The sequence below is a fragment of the Chiloscyllium plagiosum genome, unplaced genomic scaffold (assembly GCF_037043375.1).
Source record: "Chiloscyllium plagiosum isolate Xiang-an unplaced genomic scaffold, Cpla_swu_hap1 HiC_scaffold_40, whole genome shotgun sequence".
NCBI classification, from domain to species: domain Eukaryota; kingdom Metazoa; phylum Chordata; class Chondrichthyes; order Orectolobiformes; family Hemiscylliidae; genus Chiloscyllium; species Chiloscyllium plagiosum.
The window spans coordinates 11,960,285-11,985,729 of NW_028270178.1; the positions used below are offsets into that span (position 1 = coordinate 11,960,285).

At 43.0% G+C, this 25,445-nt stretch overlaps 1 protein-coding gene across 1 annotated transcript; it reads right to left on the reverse strand.

Moving 5' to 3' along the window:
* Positions 1–189: 189 nt before the first annotated feature.
* LOC148138318 (putative G protein-coupled receptor 139) lies at positions 190–24,633 on the reverse strand. Its single transcript, XM_087981628.1, has 8 exons — positions 24,564–24,633; positions 21,321–22,200; positions 17,018–17,161; positions 16,112–16,137; positions 15,835–16,006; positions 2,401–2,434; positions 1,226–1,283; positions 190–395 (listed from the first exon to the last, which is right to left on the reverse strand). Exons 1-8 carry the CDS (start codon positions 24,631–24,633, stop codon positions 190–192), a joined length of 1,590 nt encoding a protein of 529 aa, XP_087837754.1.
* Between the last annotated feature and the right edge of the window lie 812 nt (positions 24,634–25,445).

Below are 25,445 nucleotides of genomic sequence, written 5' to 3' on the forward strand. Positions count from 1 at the left end.
CTTGCAGAATTTTGTTGCAAGCATCGTGTTTTACTCTGATGCATACAAGGAGAATGTTTGATAATTCATTTGCAAAAAAAAAATTCCTTTCACTCTGTTGCAGTAAATTTGCTGGCGATTGGTATCCTGTCCCAAGGAAAATGTGATCTTTCTACCTGCACAGCATGCTATCTGGTGGCTATGGCAATATCAGATCTGCTTGTCATTTTCACTGAGGTCATACTCTGGTGGATCAGTAATTACTATTTTCTGGAGTCCTTCCTTAAAATTACGCCTGTATGTAGTGTCATCATTGTCCTGAGCCGGGCAGCTACGGACTGTTCTGTCTGGTGTACCGTTGTGTTCTCCTTTGATCGAGTTGTTGCAATTTGCTGTCAAAAGCTGAAAATAATTTACTGCAGGGAGAAAACAGCCGTCATGGTTATCACGACAACTTGCATTCTACTCTGTTTAAAAAACATACCTTTCTACTTTCCACAGGAACCTGGACAGATAATTGACAATGTAGAATGGAACTGTTTTATGAAAAGTAGTTATTATACTGAGATAGGATGGATTGTATTTGATTGGTTTGATACAGTTCTAACACCATTGCTGCCATTCACATTAATTTTGTTGTTCAATGCTCTGACGGTCAGACATATTTTAGTGGCCAGTCAAGTCCGTAAGGCACTGAGGTCTCAGAACAGGGGAAATATCTTGGATGATCCAGAGATCAAGCGCAGACGGAAATCTGCAATATTGCTCTTCATAATTTCTGGCAGTTTAATTCTTCTTTGGTTGACAACGGTCATAGAATTCATATACTATACCGTCAAAGGAATTGACCCAATGGACTACACCGATTCTGAGTATATATTTCAAAAAGTAGGGTGGCTGTTCCGTAATTTCAGTTGCTGCACAAACACTTTTATTTACGGAGTGACTCAGTCTAAGTTCAGAGAACAGTTAAAAGGTATTGTGACATATCTGATTGCCTCAATTGTTGAATCATTTCATAAATATAATTAAACCGAAGATTGTCCCAATGCCTCCATTGTGCAACACGGATTAAGTATAGCAGTGCACCTTTGGGTAACAGATGAAGACTGGGAGTAGGTAATGTTTAGAGACACGGAGGGAAGCAGAACAACGAAATCTGATATACCTCCACCATGTATCCTGTCAGAATGCTCTGCTCTGAAGAAAGCATTCCAAACTTATGACGTCTCTCCTTATAACTCACCTGAGGCAAAGTCCTGATGAACACCCTCGGTACCTCCTCTCGTGCTATCACAGCCTTCCTGTAGTGAGGTGATCAGAACCAGTCGTGATCTCACAACCCTCTCTACAAGACCAGCATAACCTTCTTGTCCTTACACTGTATGCCACCACTAAAGAAAACAAGTGTCCCATATTCCTTCTTAACTATCCTATTCACGTGTCTTCTGACATCAGAGATATGTGAATAATTATTGCAGGATCTTTCCGTTCCTCTAAACTACCGAACGTCCTGCCATTTATTAAATAATCACATATCTATTTTGTTTTTGAATGTGCTTCACCCTGACCTTATCAGAGTTAAATATCATCTGCCGATAGTCTACCCATGTGATCAACCCATGTCTATCTTCCTGTAACTTCCAGCCATCTACATTGTTATTAACAACTCGTCTGCTAAATTTCCTAACATCTCTACATGTTTTCAACTATATCGCATATGGATGTAACAAAGAAGAAGGGTCCCAGTACTGATTCGAGTGATATATCGCCGGACAGCGGGCTCCAGTTGCGCAAACAACACTTTACTAGTACTGTTCTGTGCTATTACTTATCCAGCTTCTGATCCATCTCGCCATGTTTCTCTCAAATCCAAATGTTTTAACCTTCTCAATCAATATCCCATTTGACACATTGACAAACAAATCCATATAAACTACATTACCTGGACTTCACCTCCCCCCAACCCCTCAGCCACACCCTCGATCACATTTCCAAACAAATTCTAACAAATGTGTTAAGCGTGAACTCGCTCTGACAAGACCATGCTGCATGACCCGAATTGACCCATCCCATTCCAAATGGGTATTAACTCGCTCCTTGAGAACTTTCTCCAATCATTTCCATACCAATAACTTGAGATTCACCAGCCTTAATTTCCTCGTTCATGTCAATCACCCCTCTTATAAAGGGGAACCATATTAAACATGCTCCAATATCCCTCACATCTATTGCACCAAATTTTGTTATGCAGTAATAAACCCATTTAAGAATGAAAAGCTTTCAATTATTTTAACATGTGATTTTTAAATTTAGTCTATCAGGCATCTTTTTGTCCATTAGACACCACTTTAACTTTCTCGGTTTCTGCCATCTGCCTGGTGTTCTCCATCAGATGACCCGAAAAAGAGCTTTTCATACCTTGGCAAGTTGATCCAAGTGGACTGCCCTCAACCTGTAATAAGAAGTGATACAAAATGTGGAAATAGATGTATTCCCTTTTCATCTCAACTTCATTCCAGTCAGTTTCGTTTCCCCATCTTTGCTGTAACAAAACGGTTCTTCTTAAAGGTGCAAATTACATGATGTGTATCTGTTTTGAAAATAAATAATAGCAACAACTCGACTTTCTTGATCGGATTGCAGTTTTTGACACTGTTCACGACACAATTCTCCTTCAAAATCCCTCCACAAATTAGTTCTGTTACTAATTTCACAGATCTAATGCCTCAAAATATATCCAGGCTTGAACTTCAATCTTATTTTATTTCTCCATCGGTAACGAAATCTGTATTAAAGCAAATCCTGCAGATGCTTCCAGGAAGATGGCGGTGGAACAGGGATTCTGAGCCGAGGGCTCGTTCACTGACTCCGATTGTCTCTTCATTTCTTTTCTTTTTATTCCACATTCCTTCTCGTTCTTTCTTTTTTTAAATATTCATTTATACTTACCTCTCACTGAAGCGCTCGTTCGCTGTGATACCATCAGCTGCAGTAAGTCAGCCCAGCACAGACGACTGGCAGTCAGTGGGCGAGCCAAGTGAGGACACGAGTGAGCACAGCGTGTATACTAGTGGGCCCAACGTGGATTTCCTTTTGGATCAAGTGTTTTAAGTTAGCTTTTTAAAGTTCAAAATTTGTAATGTCAGACAACAAGATGAATTGAAACCCAGGGTCAGAGCCCAGAAAAAAGCAATGAGTGAAATCATATGTCAGCCACATTGTGGAGGAACCCATTGGATATTGAACTCTTGAAGCACATCCTGTGGGAGACAGGTTACACTTCGCGGTTATAAAATGCTTAATTCTGAACACGGGCAATCAATCCGATTGAGATTGCAGGGACATAGTGTGAGGATTGCTTGCTTAGGTGCTGGTTTCAGGGCCTGAGAGAGTAGTATCAGAAGGGAGATAGTGTGAGTAGTTCTTAATTTTGGAGTTTGGAGTTTGTTCGGAATATGGAGGGGGAAAGAATTGTGCGTGTGTGAGAGACAGACGCTCAGATATAGAGACGTGGATAGAGACGCTGACTTGATATGGTGGATAGGATTTGAACAATTTATTCCTAATTTATTGTTTGTCATTACTGAGGATCACATCGGTATGAGAGGAGGAGAATTCAGGTCTGTGGAATGCTCCTCTTGCATGATTTGACACATCAGGGACAGTTCCAACAGCGAAGTGTCCATGCATGCAGCAAGTATGTTTACCTGCAGTTCCTGATTAACTAGATGGAACGGCTGGAACTGAAGACAGGCTCCATATAGAGCACCTGTAATACCGAGAACCTCCGGGACAGAATGCTTCGGGAGTTTGCAACACCACAATAAGGGCTATACAAGCAGAAATGTGCTGAGTGACCACAAGTAAGATGAGCATAGAGTGCAGATATCCCACTGTAAATCAAATATATCGTGTTGGATCATATTGGGGGATACAAAGTTATAAATCATACAACAACAGGTTATAGTCCAACAGGTTAAATTGGAAGCACACGAGCTTTCGGAGTGACGCTCCTTCGTCAGGTGATTGTGTCTTCATCAGGTGATCACAACCACCTGATGAAGGAGCCTCGCTCCGAAAGCTAATGTGCTTCCAATTAAACCTGTTGGACTATAACCTGTTGTTGAGTGATTTATAAGTTTGTACACCCCAGTCCAACACCGGCATCTCCAAATCATATTGGGGGACGCATGACCTGTCAGGGGAAAGGAACTGCAACCATGCTTGTGGCTCCATGTTTGGCTCTGCTTCACAGCAGGTGTAGAAAAAGAAGAGGAAATCTTAAGTGATAAAGGTCACCATTGTAATGGGTACTGATTCACTAATGCTTTTTAGGAAAGGAAATCGCCATCCTTATATGGTTGGGGTTACATGTGACTTCAGATCCACAGGATTGTGGCTATTTCTCAGTTGCCCTCTGGGCAATTGTGAATGGTCAATGATTGCTGGTCGAGGCAGCAACACCTTCATCCTGCGAATGAATATTAAAGGACAATGGTCTATGGCTGCAGCAAGACTCTTGAATTGTACTTTGACTCTCTTGTTCTAAGGTCGGGGATGTCTCACAGCAGCTGCAGGGAATTCTTAAGAGAATGGGTAACAGCCAGCAGTTGTGGTACAAGTCGGTAACAGCAATGAGTGTTTTAAAAAAAAAGTGAAATCCTGCAAGAAGATTTCAGAGAATAGGAAGTGCAATAAAGAGGAGGATTACTAACTTTATAATATAGAGCCCAGAACACAGAACAGAGAACAGTTCAGCACAGTTAGGTCCACGATGTGGTGCCGATCATTTATCTTAATCTAAGATCAATGTAACCTGCACACCCCTCAATTTACTGCCATCCATGTGCTTGTCCAGCAGTCGCTTAAATGTCCCTCATGTCTCTGACTCTACCACTAGAGTTGGCAGTGCAATACACACACACCATAGAACATTGCAGCGCATTGGATGCCCTTCAGCCCTCCAATGTTGCAACAACCTGTGGAATCAATCTGAAGTCTATCTATCCTACGCTATTCCATTTTTGTCCATATGTTCATTCAGTGACCATTTAAATGCCCTTAAAGTTGTAGAATCTACTATTGTTGCAGGCACAGCGTTCCATACCCCTGCTACTCTCTGAGTAAAGAAACCACCTGTCCTATATCTATCATCCCTCATTTTAAGTCTATTTCCCCTTGCGCTAGCCATCACCATCCGAGGAAAAAGGCTCTCACTGTCCACCCTATCTACCCTCTGATTATCTTATATGTCTCAATGAAGTCACCTCGTAATTTTCATCTCTCCAAAGAAGCAGCCTCATTTCCCTCAGCCTCATCTTGAGACCTCCCCTCCATACCAGGCAACATCCTGGTAAATCTCCTCTGCACCTTTTCCAATGCTTCCACATTCCATAATACGGTGACCAGCACTATATGCAATACTCCAAATGTGTCCACACCGGAGTTTCACACCATCTAGAATTGATTGCACCTCCTCCTTACTAACCTCAGCCCTTTCAAGTCTAATCCCGTCTCCACATGATCCACACACAACTGGCCACTTTACAGGCCCTATTCCTACACTAGTCATCCTTTTATTCCACACGTGCCTATGGAAAGCTTTACGGTTCTCCTCTACTCTATCTGCTGAAGACTTCTCATATCCCTTCCTTGTTCTTCTTAATTGCCTCTTTAAATCCTTACTAGCTACTCTGTAAGTTTCCATCAACACATCTGAACCATCTCGTCTCATCATCACATAAGCCTCTCTCTTCCACTTAACAAGAGATAAATTTTTATCAGTAAAACCCGGTTCCCCAACCTTATCACTTACTCCCTGCCTGACAGGGACTTATCTTTCAAAGACATGCAACATCTGTTCCTAAAATCTGCTCCAATTTTGATTGTCCCCATTGCTGTATTTTGCTACCCCATTCTATGCCTCCTAAGTGTTGCCTAATCGCATTGTAATTGCCCTTCCCCCATCTATACCTCTTGCCCTGTGGCCTGTGCCTATCCTGTTCCTTCATTAAACTAATTGTAACCGAATTATTGTCACTCTCTCCTAAGTGCTCACTTATCACTGAATCAATCACCTGGCCTGGTTCATGACCAAGTGTCAGACCCAGTGTGGCTTCCCCTCTTCTTGGCCCTTTGACAAACTGTGTCAGGAAACCCTACTGCACACATTGGACAAAAAATGATCCATCAAAAGTACTGGAGTTATAGCATTTCCAGTTAATATTAGCGAAGTTAGAATCTCCCATGTTGGCCACCCGTTTCCTTTCATTCCTGCCCAGAACCGATTTGCCAATCCTCTCCTCCACATCCCTGGAACTATGTGGAAGTCTATAAAATGCTCCCAGCAGTGTGACCTCTCCTCTCCTGCATCTAACCTCAACCTATACAACCTCAGTAGACGAGCCCTCATCAAACGCTTTTTCAGCCACCATTATACTGTCTTTGACTAACAAAACCATGCAACCCTATCTTTTAATGCCTTCCCTGTTCTTCATGAAAGTTCTCAATCCAGGGACCTGCAGCATCCATTCCTGACCTTGCTCTATCCATGCCTCCGAAATGGCCACAACACTGAAGCCTCACATTTACCAAGATTGAATTCCATTTGCATTGATCAGACCACCTGACCAGCCTTTATTATTGTACTTGTCGTGGAACGCTACAGTCCTCATTATTAACCTGCCTACCGATGTTTGTGAGAGCAGTCAACTTACTGATCAGCACTCCTGCTTTCAATGCTAACGACATTTTTTTCTAAACCACAAACAAAAAGAGCTCCAACACTGATGCCTGTCCGACTCCCACTGGACTCTGATGTCCAGTAAGAAAAGCATCCTTTATTCAGGTCCTCTGCTTCCTGTCACTTCGCCGATTATGGATCCAAATGGACAAATGCCCTTGCTTCCCATGGGCTTTAAGTTTTGTGATCAGTCTCCTGTCTGGGATCTATGAAAGAAAAAACGTTGCTGAAGTCCAAGTTGACGGCATCCAAAACGTGCCCTCATCTATGCGACTGTCACGTCATCAAATAAGACAGTCAGGGTGGTCAGAAATCACCTCCCCTTAAAATAAAATACAGACTGTCCTTGATTAACCCCTGCCTCTTCAAATGCAGTGTAATTCTGTCCCTCAGAAATGCTTCCAACAGTTTCTTTACCACTGAGTTTAGACGGATCAACCAGTAGGTTTCTGCTTAATCCCTTCCTTCCTTCACGACTGAAGGCACCAAATCGGTTGTCCTCCACGACGTTGGCACATCTCCTCTGCCCAATGCAAGTGAAACTGTTTCCCTTTCTTCCCTTGAGTACACTCAACAGTATAGGATATATTTCATCTAGCTCTGATAATCTATCTACTTTTAAGCCTGCCAAAGCACTCAGAATCACCGCTGTGTCGGCGCTAACATATTTAATTATATCACAGATATTTGCCTTAATTTCTGTACCTACATTGACTTGTGAACAACTATCCAACATATTATTCCACACTGTATGTATATGATTAGATTACTTACAGTGTGGAAACAGGCCCTTCGGCCCAACAAGTCCACGCCGACCCGCAACCCACCCATTTACCCCTTCACCTAACACTACGGGTAATTTAGCATGGCCAATTCACCTAACCTGCACGTCTTTGGACTGTGGGAGGAAACCCACACAGACAATGGGAGAACGTGCAAACTCAACACAGTGAGTCGCCTGAGGCGGGAATTCAACCTGGGTCTTTGGCGCTGTGAGGCAGCAGTACTAACCACTGTGCCACCATGCCACCCACATTTATTCTGCTTTTATGGACAATTTACTGCTGTGGTTCAGGGTATGCCCCACTCAATTTCCAGTTATTCTTTTAGCGCTAGTGTATCCTAAAATACAACTTTTGATTTTCTATCATTTGCAGCCGCCAGTAACATTTCATATCACTTTTTAACATCCTGAAGTTTCCATTTAGATACCCTCTTGCACATTTCATATTTCTCTTCATTCTTTTGCTGTTTTGAGACCTCAGTATCTGTCATAAGCACCCATTTCACTTTTAATCCAACCTTGCGCATACGTTAACATTCTGGGTTGCTGGTATTTGATGTCTCATTTCTTTTCTTCCTTGCAATGTTTCAGTCCTATATTCTGCATATTTCCTTCTTGATTGCATCCCACTGCAATGAGACAGATTAATATGAAGGTTTCTTGAAATGTATAAGCTTTATGATACTGTACAACAGGTAATCATGAAACTGTTGGAATGTTAACACAGTTTAAGACATTGGAGTGACAGAGCATTAAAGTCTTATAGCAATTATCTAAGATACTGGTGAGGAACATCAGAAGTGCTTTGACCAGTTTTGGTTCTCTTAACTAGTCCAGTTTGATAACGTCATGAAAGGCATCATTCCACTGAAGTCCATTCAGATAAGGTTCACGAGGAGAAATTCCTGTTTGGAGAGATTGTCTCCTGAGAAAGGTTTAAATAGGTTGGTTTAAGTGATTTTAATTGATGGAATTTGGAAGAATGGGAAGTGTTCCAATTGAAACATACAAGGTACTGGATCTCGTCCACTTCAAGGTGAAATGGTGGTTACCCCCATGAGAACGTCCAGGAGCAGGAAGCAGTGTTTCAGAATAAACAGGCATTTCTTTCAAATTGAGATCCATCTTCTCTCAGAGGTTTGTGATTTCATGCAATCTCTTGCACAGGGAGCTGTGTGGACAGAGTCTGTGTTCAGAGTTGAAGATGAGATACATTTACTTTTAATAAGTAGAGGAGACAAGGTTTATAGGGAAAGTGCAGGAAAGTGGACGTGACAAGTGTCGGAAGAGCCATGGTCCCATTGAATGGTGGATCAATCTCTAGTGACCGAACCTCATACATTTATTCACATTACTTTATGTTGCAGAATCTTTTGAAATTTTCGTATTTTCATTTGAATTTGACTCTAATCGCATGTTAGATTATGAGTAATGACAGATTTGGTTCTTTCATCACTTAACCGAATGCTCATGATGAAAGAGAGCAACTACAACTCTCAGTGAATTTGATAAGTCATGAACAAGATATCAAGAATCTGTCAGTTAGTTAGTCATGGAGTCATAGAGATGTACAGCATGGAAACAGAACCTTCGGTCCAACTCGTCCATGCTGAACAGATATCCTAAATCCAGTCCCACTTGCCAGCACCTGGCCCAAATCCCTCAAAACACTTCATATTCTTATACCCATCCAGATGCTTTTAAATGTTGTTCTTGTACCAGCCTCTACAACTTCCTCTGGAAGCTCATTCCAGACAGGCACCACTCTCTGTGTGAAGAAATTGCCACTTCGTTCCCTTTTAAATGTTTCCCTCTCTCACCATAAACCTATGCCCGATAGTTCTGAATGGGCAGAAGTACATTGTTGTTGAAAAAATAAAGAGGGCGAGATGTCACTGAAAGAAAATGCAACTTCATTGCCGGTTCTAATGTTTAACCAATAACTGATGCAATCAGAATTGTTCACTCTTTCAAGCAATCCAGCTCAAATTCGTAAGAATGTTTTCTATGTCAACATGATCTTAATTTTTTGTCGTAATCTGTTTGTTCACCTAAAATAATTGTCCAATGTTGAAATATTTAGAGTCACAGTATAAAGGAAAGGCTCTGGTAAGATATCAACTCAGGGTTTGACACAGAGACATTGCTGAAAGCACTGAAGGACAAGCCACTTGACACTTGAAATTGCGTGCACGTTTTCATGATGTTGAGAAAATATGTTATCCCTGTTATTTGTGTTCCCGGGAAGTTATTCTGAGCACACAGTGAAAATAAAGAGTCTGTATTCCAGTTATGTTTAATTTATACTGATTCTAAATGGATAATTGTACACAAGGATGTGACAGCTAATATAAAATAGCATAATCTTATAAGATTATTCAATTTTCGCAAGTGAATATGAATTGTTGTTATTCTATAATTTACAGTTCTCTGAATTATCGAGCATTGTCTCAAGTAGAACATTGTAAATTGTACAATTAGAAATATTTGCATATATATTTCAGTTGAAGATATTATTAGATTTACTTGGAAATCTCTATTTACATATGGCGTGGATCAGAAAGTGAAGTGCAATTTCTGAGTTGTAATGATACATTACACTGGCAATACGTCTGCATAATACTTCCTACAATCTAAATTATGACCCAGTTTCTGTCACTGTTCTCCCCTTCATCGGCTACAGTGAACACAACATCCTCCGCCATTTCTGCCTTTCCAGCTTTTACAAAACAGACAGGGAGGAGGCTGGAAGAACACAGCAAGTCAGTCAGCATCAGGAGGTGGAGATGTCGATGTTGGGTGACAGCACCAACTTGAACTTCTGCTTCTCGCCCACTATACCCTTTTTAATTATAATGCACTCATTTCGACAACCAAACCGACGGGCACAGTTTTCTGCGCACAAACGTTTTCTTGCAATAGCACTTTTAACTCCCCTATGTGCAATCGATACACATATACTACTTCCGATTGCTGTTTCCAAATTGCAATGAATTCTCATCGCTCCTGACAATTCGGTCACAGCATTCTCTGCTCACGTGCAAGTTGCCTATACATTTAGAGAGAACGAAATGAAAATGCAGCTTTAATTTTATGACTGTTCAATCAGTTTGGAATGGAGATTCTAAAGTGAACTGCTAAAGTGAATCACGCTCTTTTTCGGTCTAAATCCGATTTCCAATTTGACAAATGAAACGTATTAAGCAAAACTAAGCGTGGAAGTCACAACATTTATTCCGTGAGCCAAATTATTTTCTATTGTCCCCAATATTGAAAGTAAACGCGAGATTACACACGACAGAAAATGTTTTTTTAAAGACAGTCTGTGTTGATCATTGAAAATGGAAACAGTAGAATCACTGCAGGTGAAATTGGATGATGATGGTGTTAGGATGGACAAATTCATAACATATATGCATTCAGAAGAATGCAAAATAATATTAAGATCGTATGCACCCGCCCAGCACAAAAACCTTTCTTTCTACATCACTGCTCATAACTATTGGAGTCTACTTATTTTACTGCACATTTATGAAATGTCACGCCCTATGCATGTATTCCAGAATAACTAGTTCCTATTTCTCTGATTTCAAATTCAGTTTTGACGAATGTCATTTTTACCGTATCCCAATATACATTACTTTTGTAAAAGAGTTTTAGTATTCCACTGCATTATATAATATGGAAATCCCTTACAAATAGCATTGTCGACACACACGGATTATGGACGTTACTCGGCGATGTTGGACAGCAGCTCATTAATGCCCTCTGAAGTCAAATTGGAGATGAACAGACACTAATTCAATTGCGCTGAACCCACGAATGTATAAAAGTTTACTCCGGACAAAAGCACAGCTAGCCGACTTTTGTTGCCAAAATCGTGTCTTACTCTGTTGCATATAAGGAGACTGTTTGACAATTCATTGACAAAAAATATCCTTTTAATCTGTTGCAGGAAATTTGCTGGCGATTGGCATCCTGTACCAAGGAAAATGCGATCTTTCTACCTGCACCACACGCTATCTGGTGGCTATGGCCATGTCGGATCTGCTTGTCATTTTCACTGAGGTCATACTCTGGTGGATCAGTAATTATAATTTTCTGGAGTCATTCCTTAAAATTACGCCTGTATGTCATGTCATTATTGTCCTGGATCAGGTAGCCACAGACTGTTCTGTCTGCTGTACCGTTATGTTCTCCTTTGAACAGGTAAAAGGTATGGTGACATATTTGATTGCCTCAATCATTGCATTATTTCATAAATATAATTAAATGAGGATTGTTCCAATACCTCCATGTTGCTACACGGATAAAATATAGCAGTGCACCTTTGGGTAGCAGGTGAAGACTGGGAGGAAGTCATTTAAAGAGGCATGGGGCGAAGCAGAGCAGCCCATGAATGACAGAGTTGGGGTCGGGAATGCTGTCTTTTCACAAACTGCAGTGATTCCAACCTTATAGATTCATCGATTCATATCGTGCAAACCACGTCATTTTCTCCATTGAATCTGCACTGATGTAATGACTACTTGTAGTAGAATAACCCCAATTTCTGCACTTGACAGTTATGATATTTGAAAGACTCATTCTATTTTATTATTTAAGTTTGTAACGATTCCAGCCTCCATTACGTTCCCAGGTAGTGTTTCCCAATTCTCACCACACGATGAATGAAAACGATATTTTTCCTCAAATCCACACTGAAATTCTTGCCCCGTGCCCTAAAGCATGCCCTCTCGTGATTGAGCCTCAACCAAGGGGACTAGTTGCACTTTATTCGCCTTGTCCATACCCCTCAAAATCTGATGTACCACTACCATGTGGAAGGAAGCATTCCAAACTTATGCAGCCACTCTCTATAACTCAATTTCGACACCTGAGGCAAAATCCTGATGAACACCCTCGGTACCTCATTTGGTGCTATCACAGCCTTCCTGTAGTGAGATTACCAGAACCAGTCCTGACCTCACAACCCTCTCTACAACACCAGCATAACCACTTTGCCCTTATACTGTATGCCATCACTGAAGAAAGCAAGTATTTGATATGCCTTCTTAACTATCCTATTCACGTGTCTTCTGACATCAGAGATATGTGAATAATTATTCCAAGATCTTTCCGTTCCTCTAAACTACCAAACGTCCTGCCGTTTATTAAATAATCACTCATCTGTTTTGTTTTTGAATGTGCTTCACCCTGACCTTATCAGAGTTAAATATCATCTGTCAATGTTCTACCCATTTGATCAGCCCATCTCTATCTTCCTGTAAGTTCCTACCATCTTCTTTGCTATTAACAACTCCCCTGCTAATTTTCCTAACATCTCTACATGTTTTCATCTATGTCGCATCTGTCTGTAACAAACAATAAGGGTTCCAGTACTGATTCGAGTGATATGTGGCTGAACAGCGGGCTCCAGTCGCTCAAACAACCTTCTACGATTACTTTTCTGGGTCACTACTAAGCCAGTTTCTGATCCATCTCGCCAAGTTTCTCTCAAGTCTAATCTTGTAAGCTTCTCAAACAGTCTCCCATTTGAGACATTGACAATACATTTGCGAAAATCCATATAAACTCCACCAACTGGACTACCCCCACCCAAACCTTTGATGACATTTTATAACAAATTCTAACAAATTTGTTAAGCATGAACGCTCCTTGACAAGGCCATGCTGGATAATCTGAATTAACCCATCCCATTCCAAATGGGTATTAATTCGCTCCTTGAGAATTTTCTCCAATAATTTCCGTCCCACTAATTTGAGATACACCAGTCTTAATTTCCTCGTTCATCTTTATCACCCCTCTTAAAAAGTGGAACCGTATTAAACATTCGCCAAATTCCGTAACACCTATTGTACCAACGCTTCTTATCCAGAAATAAACTATTTCAGAAGACAAAAGCATTAATTATTTTAATGTGATCTTGTTTGTTTAGTTTAGCAGGCACATTTTTGTCCATTCATCATCACTTTATCATAGTCGGTTTCTGCCATCTGCCTGTTGTCTCCATCAGATGACCGAATAGGAATTTTTCATATCTTGGCAAGTTGATACAATGGATTGTCCTCAATCCGTAATAAGAAGATACACAATATGTGGAAATAGATGCATTCTCTTATCATCTCAACTTCATTGCAGTCAGTTTCATTTCCCCATCTCTTCTGTACCAAAACTGTTCTTCTTAAAGTCGGAATATGCATGATATGTATCTGTGCTGAACCTAAATGACAGCAACTCGACTTTCTCGATTGGTTTTTTGTTTTTGACACTGTTCCCGACATAACTCTCCTTCAAAGCCTCTCCATAAATTAGTTCTGTTGCTGATTTCACAGATTTAATGCATCACAATATATCCAGACTTGAACTTCAATCTTATTTTATTTCTCCGTTGGTAATTAAATTTGTATTAAGACAAATCCTGCACATGCTTCCAGCAAGATGACGGTAGAGCAGGGATTCTGAGAGCGTGGCTCGAACGGATGTGGGGAGTTACTTCTCCAAAGTAAGTGGGAACGCCTCATCTTCACCATGGATATCCAATCCCTCTACATCTCCATCCGCCATGACCAGGGCCTCCAAGCCCTCCATTTTTTCCTCTCCCAACTTCCCCAACAGTACCCTTCCACTGACACTCTCATTTGTTTGGCCGAACTGGTCCTCACCCTTAGCAATTTCTCCTTTGAATCCTCCCACTTCCTCCAGACCAAAGGGGTAGCCATGGGCATACGTATGGGCCCCAGCTATGCCGGTCTCTTTGTTGGCTACGTCGAACAGTCGATCTTCCGTAATTACACCGGCACCACTCCCCACCTCTTCCTCCGCTACATTGATGACTGCATTGGTGATACCTCGTGCTCCCGTGAGGAAGTTGAGCAATTCATCAACTGCACCAACACATTCCACCCTGACCTTAAATTTACCTGGACCATCTCTGACACCTCCCTCACCTTGCTGGACCTCTCCATCTCCATTAATGACGACCTTGACACTGACATTTTTTCACAAAACTACCGACTCCCAGATCTACCTGGATTACACCTCTTCCCACCCTCCCTCTTGCAAAAATGCCATCCCGTATTCCCAATTCCTCCACCTTCACCGTATCTGCTCCGAGGAAGACCAGTTCCACCACAGAACACACCAGATGGCTTCCTTCTTTCGAGACTACAATTTCCCGTCCCACGTGGTTAAAGATGCCCTGCAACGCATCTCGTCCACATCCCGCACCTCCACCCTCAGACCCCACCTCTACAACCGTAACAAGGACAGAACACCCCTGGTGCTCACCTTCCACCCTACCAACCTTCGCATAAACCAAATCATCTGCCGACATTTCTGCCACCTCCAAACAGACCCCACCACCAGGGATATATTGCCCTCCCCCTCCCCTTTCCGCCTTCCACAAAGACCGTTCCCTCCATGACTACCTGGTCAGGTCCACGCCTCCCTAGAACCCACCCTCCCATCTTGGCAACTTCCCCTGCCACCGCAGGAATTGCAAAACCTGCACCCACACCTCCTCCCTCACCTCCATCCAAGGCCCTAAAGGAGCCTTCCACATCCATCAAAGTTTTACCTGCACATCCACCAATATCATTTATTGTATCCGTTGCTCCCGATGCGGTCTCCTCTACACTGGGAAGACTGGACGACTCCCAGCAGAGTGCTTTACGGAACATTTCCGGGACACCCGCACCAATCATCCACACCGCCCCGTGGCCCAACATTTCAACTCCCCCTCTCATTCTGCCGAGGACATGGAAGTCCTGGGCCTCCTTCACCGCCGCTCCCTCACCACCAGACGCCTGGAGGAAGAAAGCCTCATCTTCCACCTCGGAACACTTCAACCCCAGGGCATCAATGTGGACTTCAACAGTTTCCTCATTTCCCCTTCCCCCACCTCACCCTAGTTCCAAACTTCCAACCCAGCACTGTCCCTATGATTTGTCTTACCCGCCTATCTCTTTTCCACCTATCCACTATACCCTTCCCCGCCCCCGACCTATCACCTTTATCCCCTCCCCCACTCACCTATTGTACTCTATGCTACTTTCTCCCCAACCCCACCCTCCTCCCACTTATCTCTCCACCCTTCAGCCTCTCTGCCTGTATTCATGATGAAGGGATTATGCCAGAAACGTCGATTTTACTGCTCCTCGGATGCTGCCTGAACTGCTGTGCTCTTCCAGCACCACAAATCCAGAATCCAGGGTTTCTGAACCTAGCGCTCGTTCACTGTGTTCGATTGTCTCTTCATTTCTTTTCTTTTTATTCCCTCTAACTTCTGGTTCTTTTTTTTCTTTTTCTATATATTTACACTTACCTCAAGTAGATGCGCACAGTCATTGTGGTCGCATCAACTGCAGTGAGTTGGCCGAGAACAGACTGTTCACATTCAGTGAGTGAGACCAGCATGGACACGAGTGGGCCCAGTGTGTACGCGAGGGGGGCCAACGTGGTTTCCTTTCGAATGAAGAGGTTTGCCTTAGCTTTTTCTGTTCATAATTTATTAGGTCAAACAACAGGATGAATTGAAACCCCGGATCAGGGGTAAAACATAAAGCAATGAATGACTTCACACCTCATGTGGGAGCACTCACTGGATATTGAACACTTGAAACGCAACCTGTGGGAGACAGGTTACACTTAGTGGTTATAAAATGTTTAACTCTCAACACGAGCAATCAATCAGTTTCTCATGACAGGGACATAATGTGGGGATTGGTTGCTTTGGTGCCGCTTTCAGGGACTGAGAGAGGAGAATCGGAAGGGAGATAGAGGAAATAGTTCTTCATTTTGAGGATTGTAGTTTGTTAAGAATATGGAGAGGGAAGGGAGTGTGTGTGAGGGAGCGACAGAGATATGCTCAGATATCGAGATGGCGATACAGATACTGACTTGGTCTGCTGGATAGGATTGAACGCTTTGTTCCTAATTTATTGTTTGTCATTAGTGAGGATGATGGCGGTATGAGAGGAGGATAATTCGGGTCTGTTGAATGCTCCTCTTGCATTGTGTGACAAGTCAGGGACACTTCCAATAGCGAAGTGTCCATGCATGCAGCAAGTATGTTTACCGGCAGTTCCTGATTAACTATATGGAGTGGCTGGAGTTGCAGATGGGCTCAATATAGAGCACCTGCAATACTGAGGACTTCCTGGATGGAATGCTCAGTGAGTGTGCACCGCCACGATAAGGGCTATACAAACATACCTGCCACACCCTACAGGAGGATCGAGCAACTGCCCTAACATCCATTCCCATTGTTCTGAATTCCCAAGGAGACGATTGAAAAAAACTAGTAACCTTACAAATCCAGTGGACATAATTTTTTCTTTCGGTTAGAGGAGGAGGATAGGTGGGAGACACTATGTATATAATAAGGCAACTGCCCAGATATGTCACCTCACTTACTCAGCAGTCCCGTGTCCACTTCACCTATTCATGAGGTAAGTTTTTAATGAAGGAATTTACTTTCCCAGCAGCCCCCACGGCCTCACCCTCACCGCACCCACTGCTGCATCTGTATTACATCCAGTGCCACACACGACAGAATGAAGGAACAGGTGGATAGATCAGTTGTTCGTGTGGGTGAACGGTGCATGGTGTCGATCTTAGGATTTTGGATCATTATCAGGTGGGACTGGTACCTGTCAGACGATTGACACCACAATGAACATGTGCCTAATGTACTTTCTGGGAGATTTGATCGTGCTGTTGGGCAGCTTTTAAACTAATTGGCATGGGTTTGGGAGAGTGAGGAGATATAAATCTGGATTCATACCTTAATGCTAATTCCACCATATGTTTGGCTCGCTGCTTCTCCATATTTGTTCTACATCAGGTTTTCCTGTTCTTGTACTCCACTATATCGGACCATCCACAAAATAATAGAAGGCTTTCCTGATTTCCTTGGGTTGTCCCCATTTTTTTTATGACCAATGTCGCTCCCTTTCGAAACTTAGCTTTTCGGCGAAGAAGGTGGATTCTTTGGCATGTTTTATAGTAACGTCAGGGCCTTGATGCATCAAGTTCCAGTGCACCATGCAGTTTTGTCTAACCATACTGTCTGTTATTTGGCAGCTGAACAATAGTCATGTAAGAGTATGTTTCGGTGAAAAATGTTGAAACCAGTTGTCTTGACCTGGAGGTATTTCTCATGCATGCGAAACTGTGACGAACTGGGAATAAAATTCATTGGCATAGGCCATTGCTCCAAGCCACCTTGGTGCTCTGGAAAGTGCACAGTTGTGAGGGTAATGTCCATGGCAGTTAGTTCTTGTGCGATTGGGTGTTCGGTGTTTGGTATCGGCAGTGTAGGACCTTTCCCAGGGCCTGTTCATTTATCTGAGCTGTCTTACTCCTTCCATTAAAATAAGAATACTTCAGACAACCATTAATACCATGCTAATTAATTGTTCCTGCTTGTTCTTTCTAGTGAATTACTCGATTTAATTCTTGAATTTTCCTCAACCAATTTACTTGATAACCTAGTTCTCTTGTTCCCATATCTCTGCCTCACTAGGATCATAGGATCACGGTGGCTTAGTGGTTAGCACTGCTGCCTCTCAGTGCCAGGAACTTGGATTCGACTACAGCCTAGGGCTACTGTCTGTCTGGCGTTTCCATATTCTCCTCGTGTCTGCGTGGGTTTCCTCTGGGTGCTCCAGTTTCTTCCCACAGTCTATTGTCTATTGTCTATTGTCACAGTCCAAAGATGTGCATGTTAGATGAATTGGCCATGGGAAAATGTCCATAGTGTTCAGGGATGTGTAAGTCATGTGCATTACTCAGGAGGAATGCTGAATCATAGGGGAAGGGGAATGGGTCTTGGACAGATACTCTTTGACCTACAATGCATCTCATCCACATCCCACACCTCTGCCCTCAAACCCCACCCCTCCAATCGTAATAAGGACAAAACCTTGCTGTCCTCACTTTCCACCTTTTCAACCTTCGCATTAACCGCATTATCCACCGACATTTCCGCCACCTCAAAACGGACCCGACCACCAGGGATATATTTCCCTCTCCACCCATTTCCAATTTACGCAAAGACCGTTCTCTCTGTGACTACCTGGTCAGGTCCACGCCCCCCAAGAACCAACCCTCCCCTCCTGACACCTTCTCCTGCCACCTCTGGGACACCCGTATCCACCAACACCCCCCACCCCGTGGCTGAATATTCCAACTCTCCCTCCCACTCCATCAAGGACATGTAGGTCCTTGGGCCTCCTCCATCGCCAAACTGTTACCACCCGTTGCCTGGAGGAGAAACGCCTCAGATTCCGCCTTGGGACCCTGCCACCACACGGGATCAATGTGGATTTCAACAGTTTCCTCATTTCCCCTCCCCCGGCATTATCCCACTCCCAAGCCTTCAACTCGGCACCGCCCTCCGTACCTGTCCATCACTGCCCCCTCTGACCTATCACCTTCTCTCTCACCTTCATCCAACTATCTCTTTCTCAGCTACCCGATCCCCCCCCGCCAACTCTACCCCCCCCCCTCCCATTTATCTCTTAGAGCCACTGGCCCCCAAGCCTCATTCCTGATTAAGTGTCTATTCCCAGAATGTCGATCCTCCTGGTCCCTGGATGCTGCCTGACCTGCTGTTCTTTTCCAGCACCACACTCTCAACTCTGGTCTCCAGAATCTGCAGTCCTCACTGTCTCCCTTAACAATCCGGTATGTTTCAATGAGATCATCTCCGTTTCTCTCTTCCTCTCTCTGTTTCTCTGTCTCTGTCCCTCTCTGTGTGTGTCTCTCTCGGTTTCTCTTTGTCTATCTCTCTCACACACGCACACACATACACACAGAGCCCATCTCTCTGTCTCTCTGTGTCTCTCTCTGTTTCTTTCTCTCTCTCTCTCTGTCTCTCTGTGTCACGCTCCATCTCTGTTTCTCTCTCTCTCACACACACACACAGCCCACCTCTCTGTCTCTCTGTGTCACTCTCCATCTCTGTTTCTCTCTCAGTTTCTCTTTCTCTCTCTGTCCCTCAACCCCCCTTCTGCCCTGCTCCCCATTACCCCAGTGATTTCTCCCCATGTCTGTGTGAGTGTGTATGGGAAGTGGGATGGTAAGTTTGAAGCGATTATGTGATTTAATGAGTAGCATTAAATGTTGGCTGTATATTACCTGTCGAAAGAATAGATCTGTTTGTAGTAAGCAGCCTTTGCTGTTCAGTACAGACCCCTGTTCTGTGTTTGCTGGTGTCTGCGATTTTTCTGAGCAGTGACGGGGTTGTCTGTGTCTCCTTTGCTGAAGTGTTTCAGTTCGTGCAGGCTCTGGGATTAACAGGGACTTGTTTCCCAGTGCACTGTCCCACGAGACAGGACACTACCATATCTCTGTCAGCCTCTGGGTGTCAGCTGAAACCAGATCTGTCTTTGCTGCTCTCCCTACAGCTCAAACCTATCACTTCACAACAAATTACCATCTGAAAGCCCTTCCACCCTTCTCCGTCCTCACAGTCACCCTTTCTCTCTCTCTCTCTCTCTCTCTCTACCCTTTCTCATTCTCTCTCCCCCTTTCTCTGTCTCTCTCTCCTCCCCTCCCTCTTTGTCTTATTCTCTCTCTCTTTCTCTCTCTCTCAGCCATTCTCTCCCACTTTCTGCCTATCTGTCTCACTCTCTCCCACTTTTTAAACTTTCTCTCTCTCTTTCTCTCTCTATCTCACTTCCCCCCCGCCCGACAAGTTCTCCCATTTTCTCTCCCCCTCTCTCTCACACACTCTCCTGCCTTCTAACTCTCTCCCACTTGTCTTATTCGCTTTCTCCCACTCTCTGACTCTCTGTCTCAGCTTCTGCCTATCTACTCTGTCCAGCCCCCACCCCTGATTTCGCAAACCTCTGTCAGATCTCCCTCTCAGCGCATCTTCAATCTTCATCCTCATCGCTGACGTTCCTCATCCCTGGAACCATTCTTGGAGATTGCTCCGAGACTCTCTCTCCAATTTGTTCACATCCTTCCCATAATGTGATTGCCACACTGTACCCAATTCTCCAGCAGGGTTCTAACCAGAGTATTGTACAAGTTCCACTTCACCTCCCTGCTCTGAATGGTCTGGACAGAGTGGATGTTGGGGAGATGTTTCCATTGAGAGGACAGACCAGGACCTTAGAGTAAAGGGAAGACCTTTCAGAACAGATATAAGGAGAAACCTCTTCAGCCCGAGTGTGGGGAATCTATGGAACTCATTGCCACAGAAAGCTGTGGAGACAAGGTCATTGAGTATACTTAAGGCGAAGATAGATAGTTTTCTGAGTACCGAGGGGATCAGGATTGTAGAAAGTGGGAGAATGGGGTTGTGAAACACATCAGCCATGATTGAATGGTGGAGCAGAGATGATGGGCTGAGTGACCTAATTTCTGCTGCTATGCTATGTTTGATGATTCTAAAACTGAGCCATTGCTTTCCATAATTCATACCCTTTTCAAATAGCAAAACGAGACAGGTGTTTCCCTGGGTACCTGGTAATAATCAGCTGTCAAACTGCATTGCTGAAAGGAGAAATGTTGCTGATAAATATCACTGTCAAGTGGATGTTATTTGCAAATTCTACATTTTTACCATTAACTTCAGTTTCAATTTCAGTGTGACTCAAATATTTGTACAGATTTCAAAATGTCTGTCTGGTTCCAAACATCAACAGATTCAGTAACACGGATAGTTTAATGAGAGATTCCTGGGTTTATTCCTTCTTTTTCAGTGAAGTTTCCCTTCAATATTCGATCAAAAAACAAAAACTGAATTCTAAATCCATTGCATTTTGGCAGATTTCTTTTGTGAACTAAAACATTTGCCATTTAGTGAAGAGATATTTGATACCACGGTTTAACTCTGCTCTGAATTTCCTTTGGGTTAGTCCATAGATGCATGTGTTTGTTGATGAACTGAGAATCTGTAGCATGTATCCAACCTGCTGAACAATGTAAACTGGTGCATTAAAATGTTTGTTTTGGTAATTAAAATTCACCAATTGCCAGGTCAATGAATGCACAAGGTTTGTCATCCATAACAGTACGAAGTTGGCTGATATTGCAAACAATAAAATCATAGAATTTCTCCGGTTCTTCATTTCGGGATCACAGCCATTTCTGTCTCTGTTCCAGAGTTCTCTGCGCACTTTGTTTTTTGCTATAATGTGCATGACAGTTAAAACATTGAAGAGCAAGATCAAACATATCGGGAATAAAGGGTTGACAATGCTTTCAATGCATTCATATGTCCTCCAGAAAGAAGAAGTCCAGTAGTCAGGTTTACCAATGCAGTACCACGGAACATTGTCAATCACAATCATAGGCGTATATACAAAGAAAATAGGAATGCTCCGCAAACAACTACCCATGAAAACAGCTGATAGTATGGTAATTACTGTTCCCTTGTTAAAGTACCTGCGTTTAATGTTTGAATAGCAAATAGCTGCACATCTATCGAATGTAAAAGCTGCTGTAAACCATACACAGCAGTCAATAGACACAGAGTACAGAACATGTCTGAGAGAGCAAACAGGAGTTAAAAACAAGAAACTAATTGGGAAATACATATTATTAATGCGGTGTAGAAGCACATCAGTCACCATCACAGCGAGATCAGCTCCTGCCATAGCCAACAGGTAGTACGAGATACATTCAGAGAGACCACACTTACCTCGAGACAGGACAACCATAGCCACAAAGTTGACTGTAAAAAACAGGGTTATGATATCTGTTAATGTTTTCATAAACTGGATGTAAGTTTGCTCAGTGAGCTGAAAGGTTCATTTCCAGACATTTTGTCACCATGCTAGGTAACATCATTAGTGAACCTCCGGTGAAGCGCTGGTGTTATGACCTGCTTTCTGTTGATGTGTTCACGTTTCCATGGACTGCTGATGTCATTTCCTGTTCTTTTTCTCAGGGGGTGGGATACGAGTCAATATGTTTGTCGGTAGAGTTCCTGTTGGAATGCCATGCTCTAGGAATTTTTTTGTAAATATTTGGCTTGTCCTAGGATGGATGTGTTGTCCCACTCAAAGTGGTGTCCTTCTTCATCTGTATGTAAGTATGTAAGTGAGAGTGGTTCATGTCATTTTGTGGCTAGTTGATGTTCATGTATCCTGGTGGCTAGTTTTCTGCCTGTTTGTCTAATGTAGTGTTTGTTACAGTCCTTGCACGGTATTTTGTAAATGACATTAGTTTTGCTTGTTGTCTGTATAGGGCCTTTCACGTTCATTAGCGGCTATTTTAATGTGTTGGAAATGACTACCAGACTACTCAGACCTCTTGGCACCATGGTAGCCCACAAACCAACCAAAAAAATAAAAATAAGCCTTCCAGCTCAGCGAGCTAACTTACATACCTATTATCAACATGAACTACAAATCTCTCAAAACTCACTTTCATAAACATTTGTGTTTTGAACAATTGAATTAAATTTCTGACGACAGTTTCATTAGGATTCTTTTATTTTATACACATACATTTAACTGTGTACTTAGACTTCATTGATGTATGAATTGATCCAGTGGTGATGCAATACTCAACACCATAACAATGGGTGCAACCAAACTGAAATAACAATGACAAAATGAACATGAGGCGTGTGTACGGATAAACTCGAGGAAGGGGAGATGATGGTTTGTGTATGGAGTCTGACAGCACAGAGATGGGCGTTTAGCCCAAACTTGTCCATGCCAACCAAAATGTCCATCCAGGTGAACTCCATTTCCCTGCACTTTGTCCGTATCCTTCTAAACATCCATGTATTCATCCCAAATGTCTTTTAAATCTTGTTAGTTTACCCGCCTCAACCACTTCCGCTGGCAGCTCATTCCATATGTATACCAGCCCCTGTTGTAAAACGTTGCCCCTCAGGTTTCCTTATATGCTTTCCCTCTCTGACCTTAAACTGATGCCCTCTAGTCCTCGATTCCCCAACCCTGGGAAAAGACTGAGCACATTAACCCTATCCATGCCTCTCCTGATCTTATACACTTCCATAAGATCCCTCCTCGGTCTCCCATGCTTGTCCTAATTTATCCAACCTCTCCCTATAGCTCAGACCATTGAGTCCTGGAAAAATCCTTGTAAATTTCTTCTGCATTCTTTTTTGGGTTAATAACATCCTTCCTATAGCAAGGTGACCAAAACTGTATACAATGCTCCAAGTACAGTCTCACCAATGTCCTGTACAATTACAGCATAACTTCCCAACTTCTATACTCACTGCCCTGTCTGATGATGGCCAGTATGCCAAAACCCTCTTCACTGCCCTGTCTACTTGTGGCTGTACTTTCAGAGAACTGAGTTCCACTACACTCCTTAAGGCCATAACATTTACCATGAAACTCCTGCCTTAATTTGACTTTCCAAAATGCAAGACCTCACACTTATCAATATTAAACCGTTTGGTTATTATTATTGTCACCTGTAACCAAAATACAGTGAAAAGCTTTGATTTCTAGCAGGACTGGTAGTCTCACAAAGTCTCTTTCAAACTATTTCTCCCTCCCTCTTTGTTTTTCTACATTTCTGTTTCTCGAAATTAAACTGACATTTTACAAGCAGCTCGGCATATTCTCTCTCTTTCTCTCTCTCTCTAATTTTCCCAGTCTAGCGACTGGAGCCTTGTTGTTTGTCAGCTCCTCTCCACAAATAATATGAAGAAATGTTGAACATACATGGAGCATAACCGACTGCATGGCAGATTCCTTTGAAATAAAGTCGAACAATAGGATCATCAGAAATGTGAACGATCTGTGTACATTCAAATGTATTCCAATTCATTGCCAATTTTACACACCCGTTCGGTCAAAACGTTATCAAAGTCAAAAGATCAGTCATGCTTATGAAGGGAAGATGCATATTACGCCTTGCGCCTTAATCAGCAGACATTGTTGAGCAGATGTACTGATCCATGACAAACAGGTAATGGTAATAGGTAAGCAAGAATTAATACAACGAGGAACTTAAAACAAACAAGAAACAATGTGAGGCAAGTAGCTGGACCGAAAAAGGAAGCAAAAATGATTTGCATATCTAACTGCTTTGTATGATTATAATTACCTGGCATAGCAACCACCACAAGGACTGGGTAGTAAATCCGTTCGATCTGATAAATTACTGGATAATCCATTGCATGTGAGGCGAAACGATCCTGTGAGCTTGGGAACAAGACACTCACTGAATGAATGGGATTTCAGTGCAGTCCTGAGTTATTGTGAACTGATGCATCCGGGGAATTAATTAGAGACAGGAAAAGAAAATAAGTACATGGAACGTGTCATTTCACTAACTTCAATGGAATTCAGGTAAAAACAAATGTGACCCACACATTTGACAAAGAGTTGTTAACACTCAATGGGATATTTATATATTTGATGAATGATGAGGTATCTGTGGATTGTTATAGATTAGATTACTTACAGTGTGGAAACAGGCCCTTCGGCCCAACAGGTCCACACCGACCCTCCGAAGAGCAACCCACCCCGACCCATTCCCCTACACCTAACACTACGGGCAATTTAGCATGGCCAATTGACCTAACCTGCACATCTTTGGACTATGGGAGTAAACTGGAGCAACCGGAGGAAACCCTCGCAGACACGGGGAGAATGTGCAAACTCCACACAGACAGTTGCCTGAGGCGGGAATTGAACCCAGGTCTCTGGCGCTGATTAGATTACTTACAGTGTGGAAACAGGCCCTTCGGCCCAACAAGTTCACACCGCCCCGCTGAAGCGCAACCCACCCATACCCCTAACCTAACACTACGGGCAATTTAGCTTGGCCAATTCACCTGACCTGCACATCTTTGGACTGTGGGAGGAAACCGGAGCACCCGGAGGAAACCCACGCAGACACGTGGAGAACGTGCAAACTCCACACAGTCAGTCGCCTAAGGTGGGAATTGAACCCGGGTCTCTGGCGCTGTGAAGCAGCAGTGGT

Coding starts and splice junctions, on each gene's coding strand:
- LOC148138318 (XM_087981628.1), bottom strand. CDS start 24,633: ATGGATTATCCAGTAATTTATCAGATCGAACGGATTTACTACCCAGTC. Junction 22,201..24,563: donor TGTGGTGGTTGCTATGCCAG/GTAATTATAATC, acceptor TGTTTTTTACAG/TCAACTTTGTGGCTATGGTT. Junction 16,138..17,017: donor CAGATGCAGCAGTGGGTGCG/GTGAGGGTGAGG, acceptor TGTCTCCCACAG/GTTGCGTTTCAAGTGTTCAA.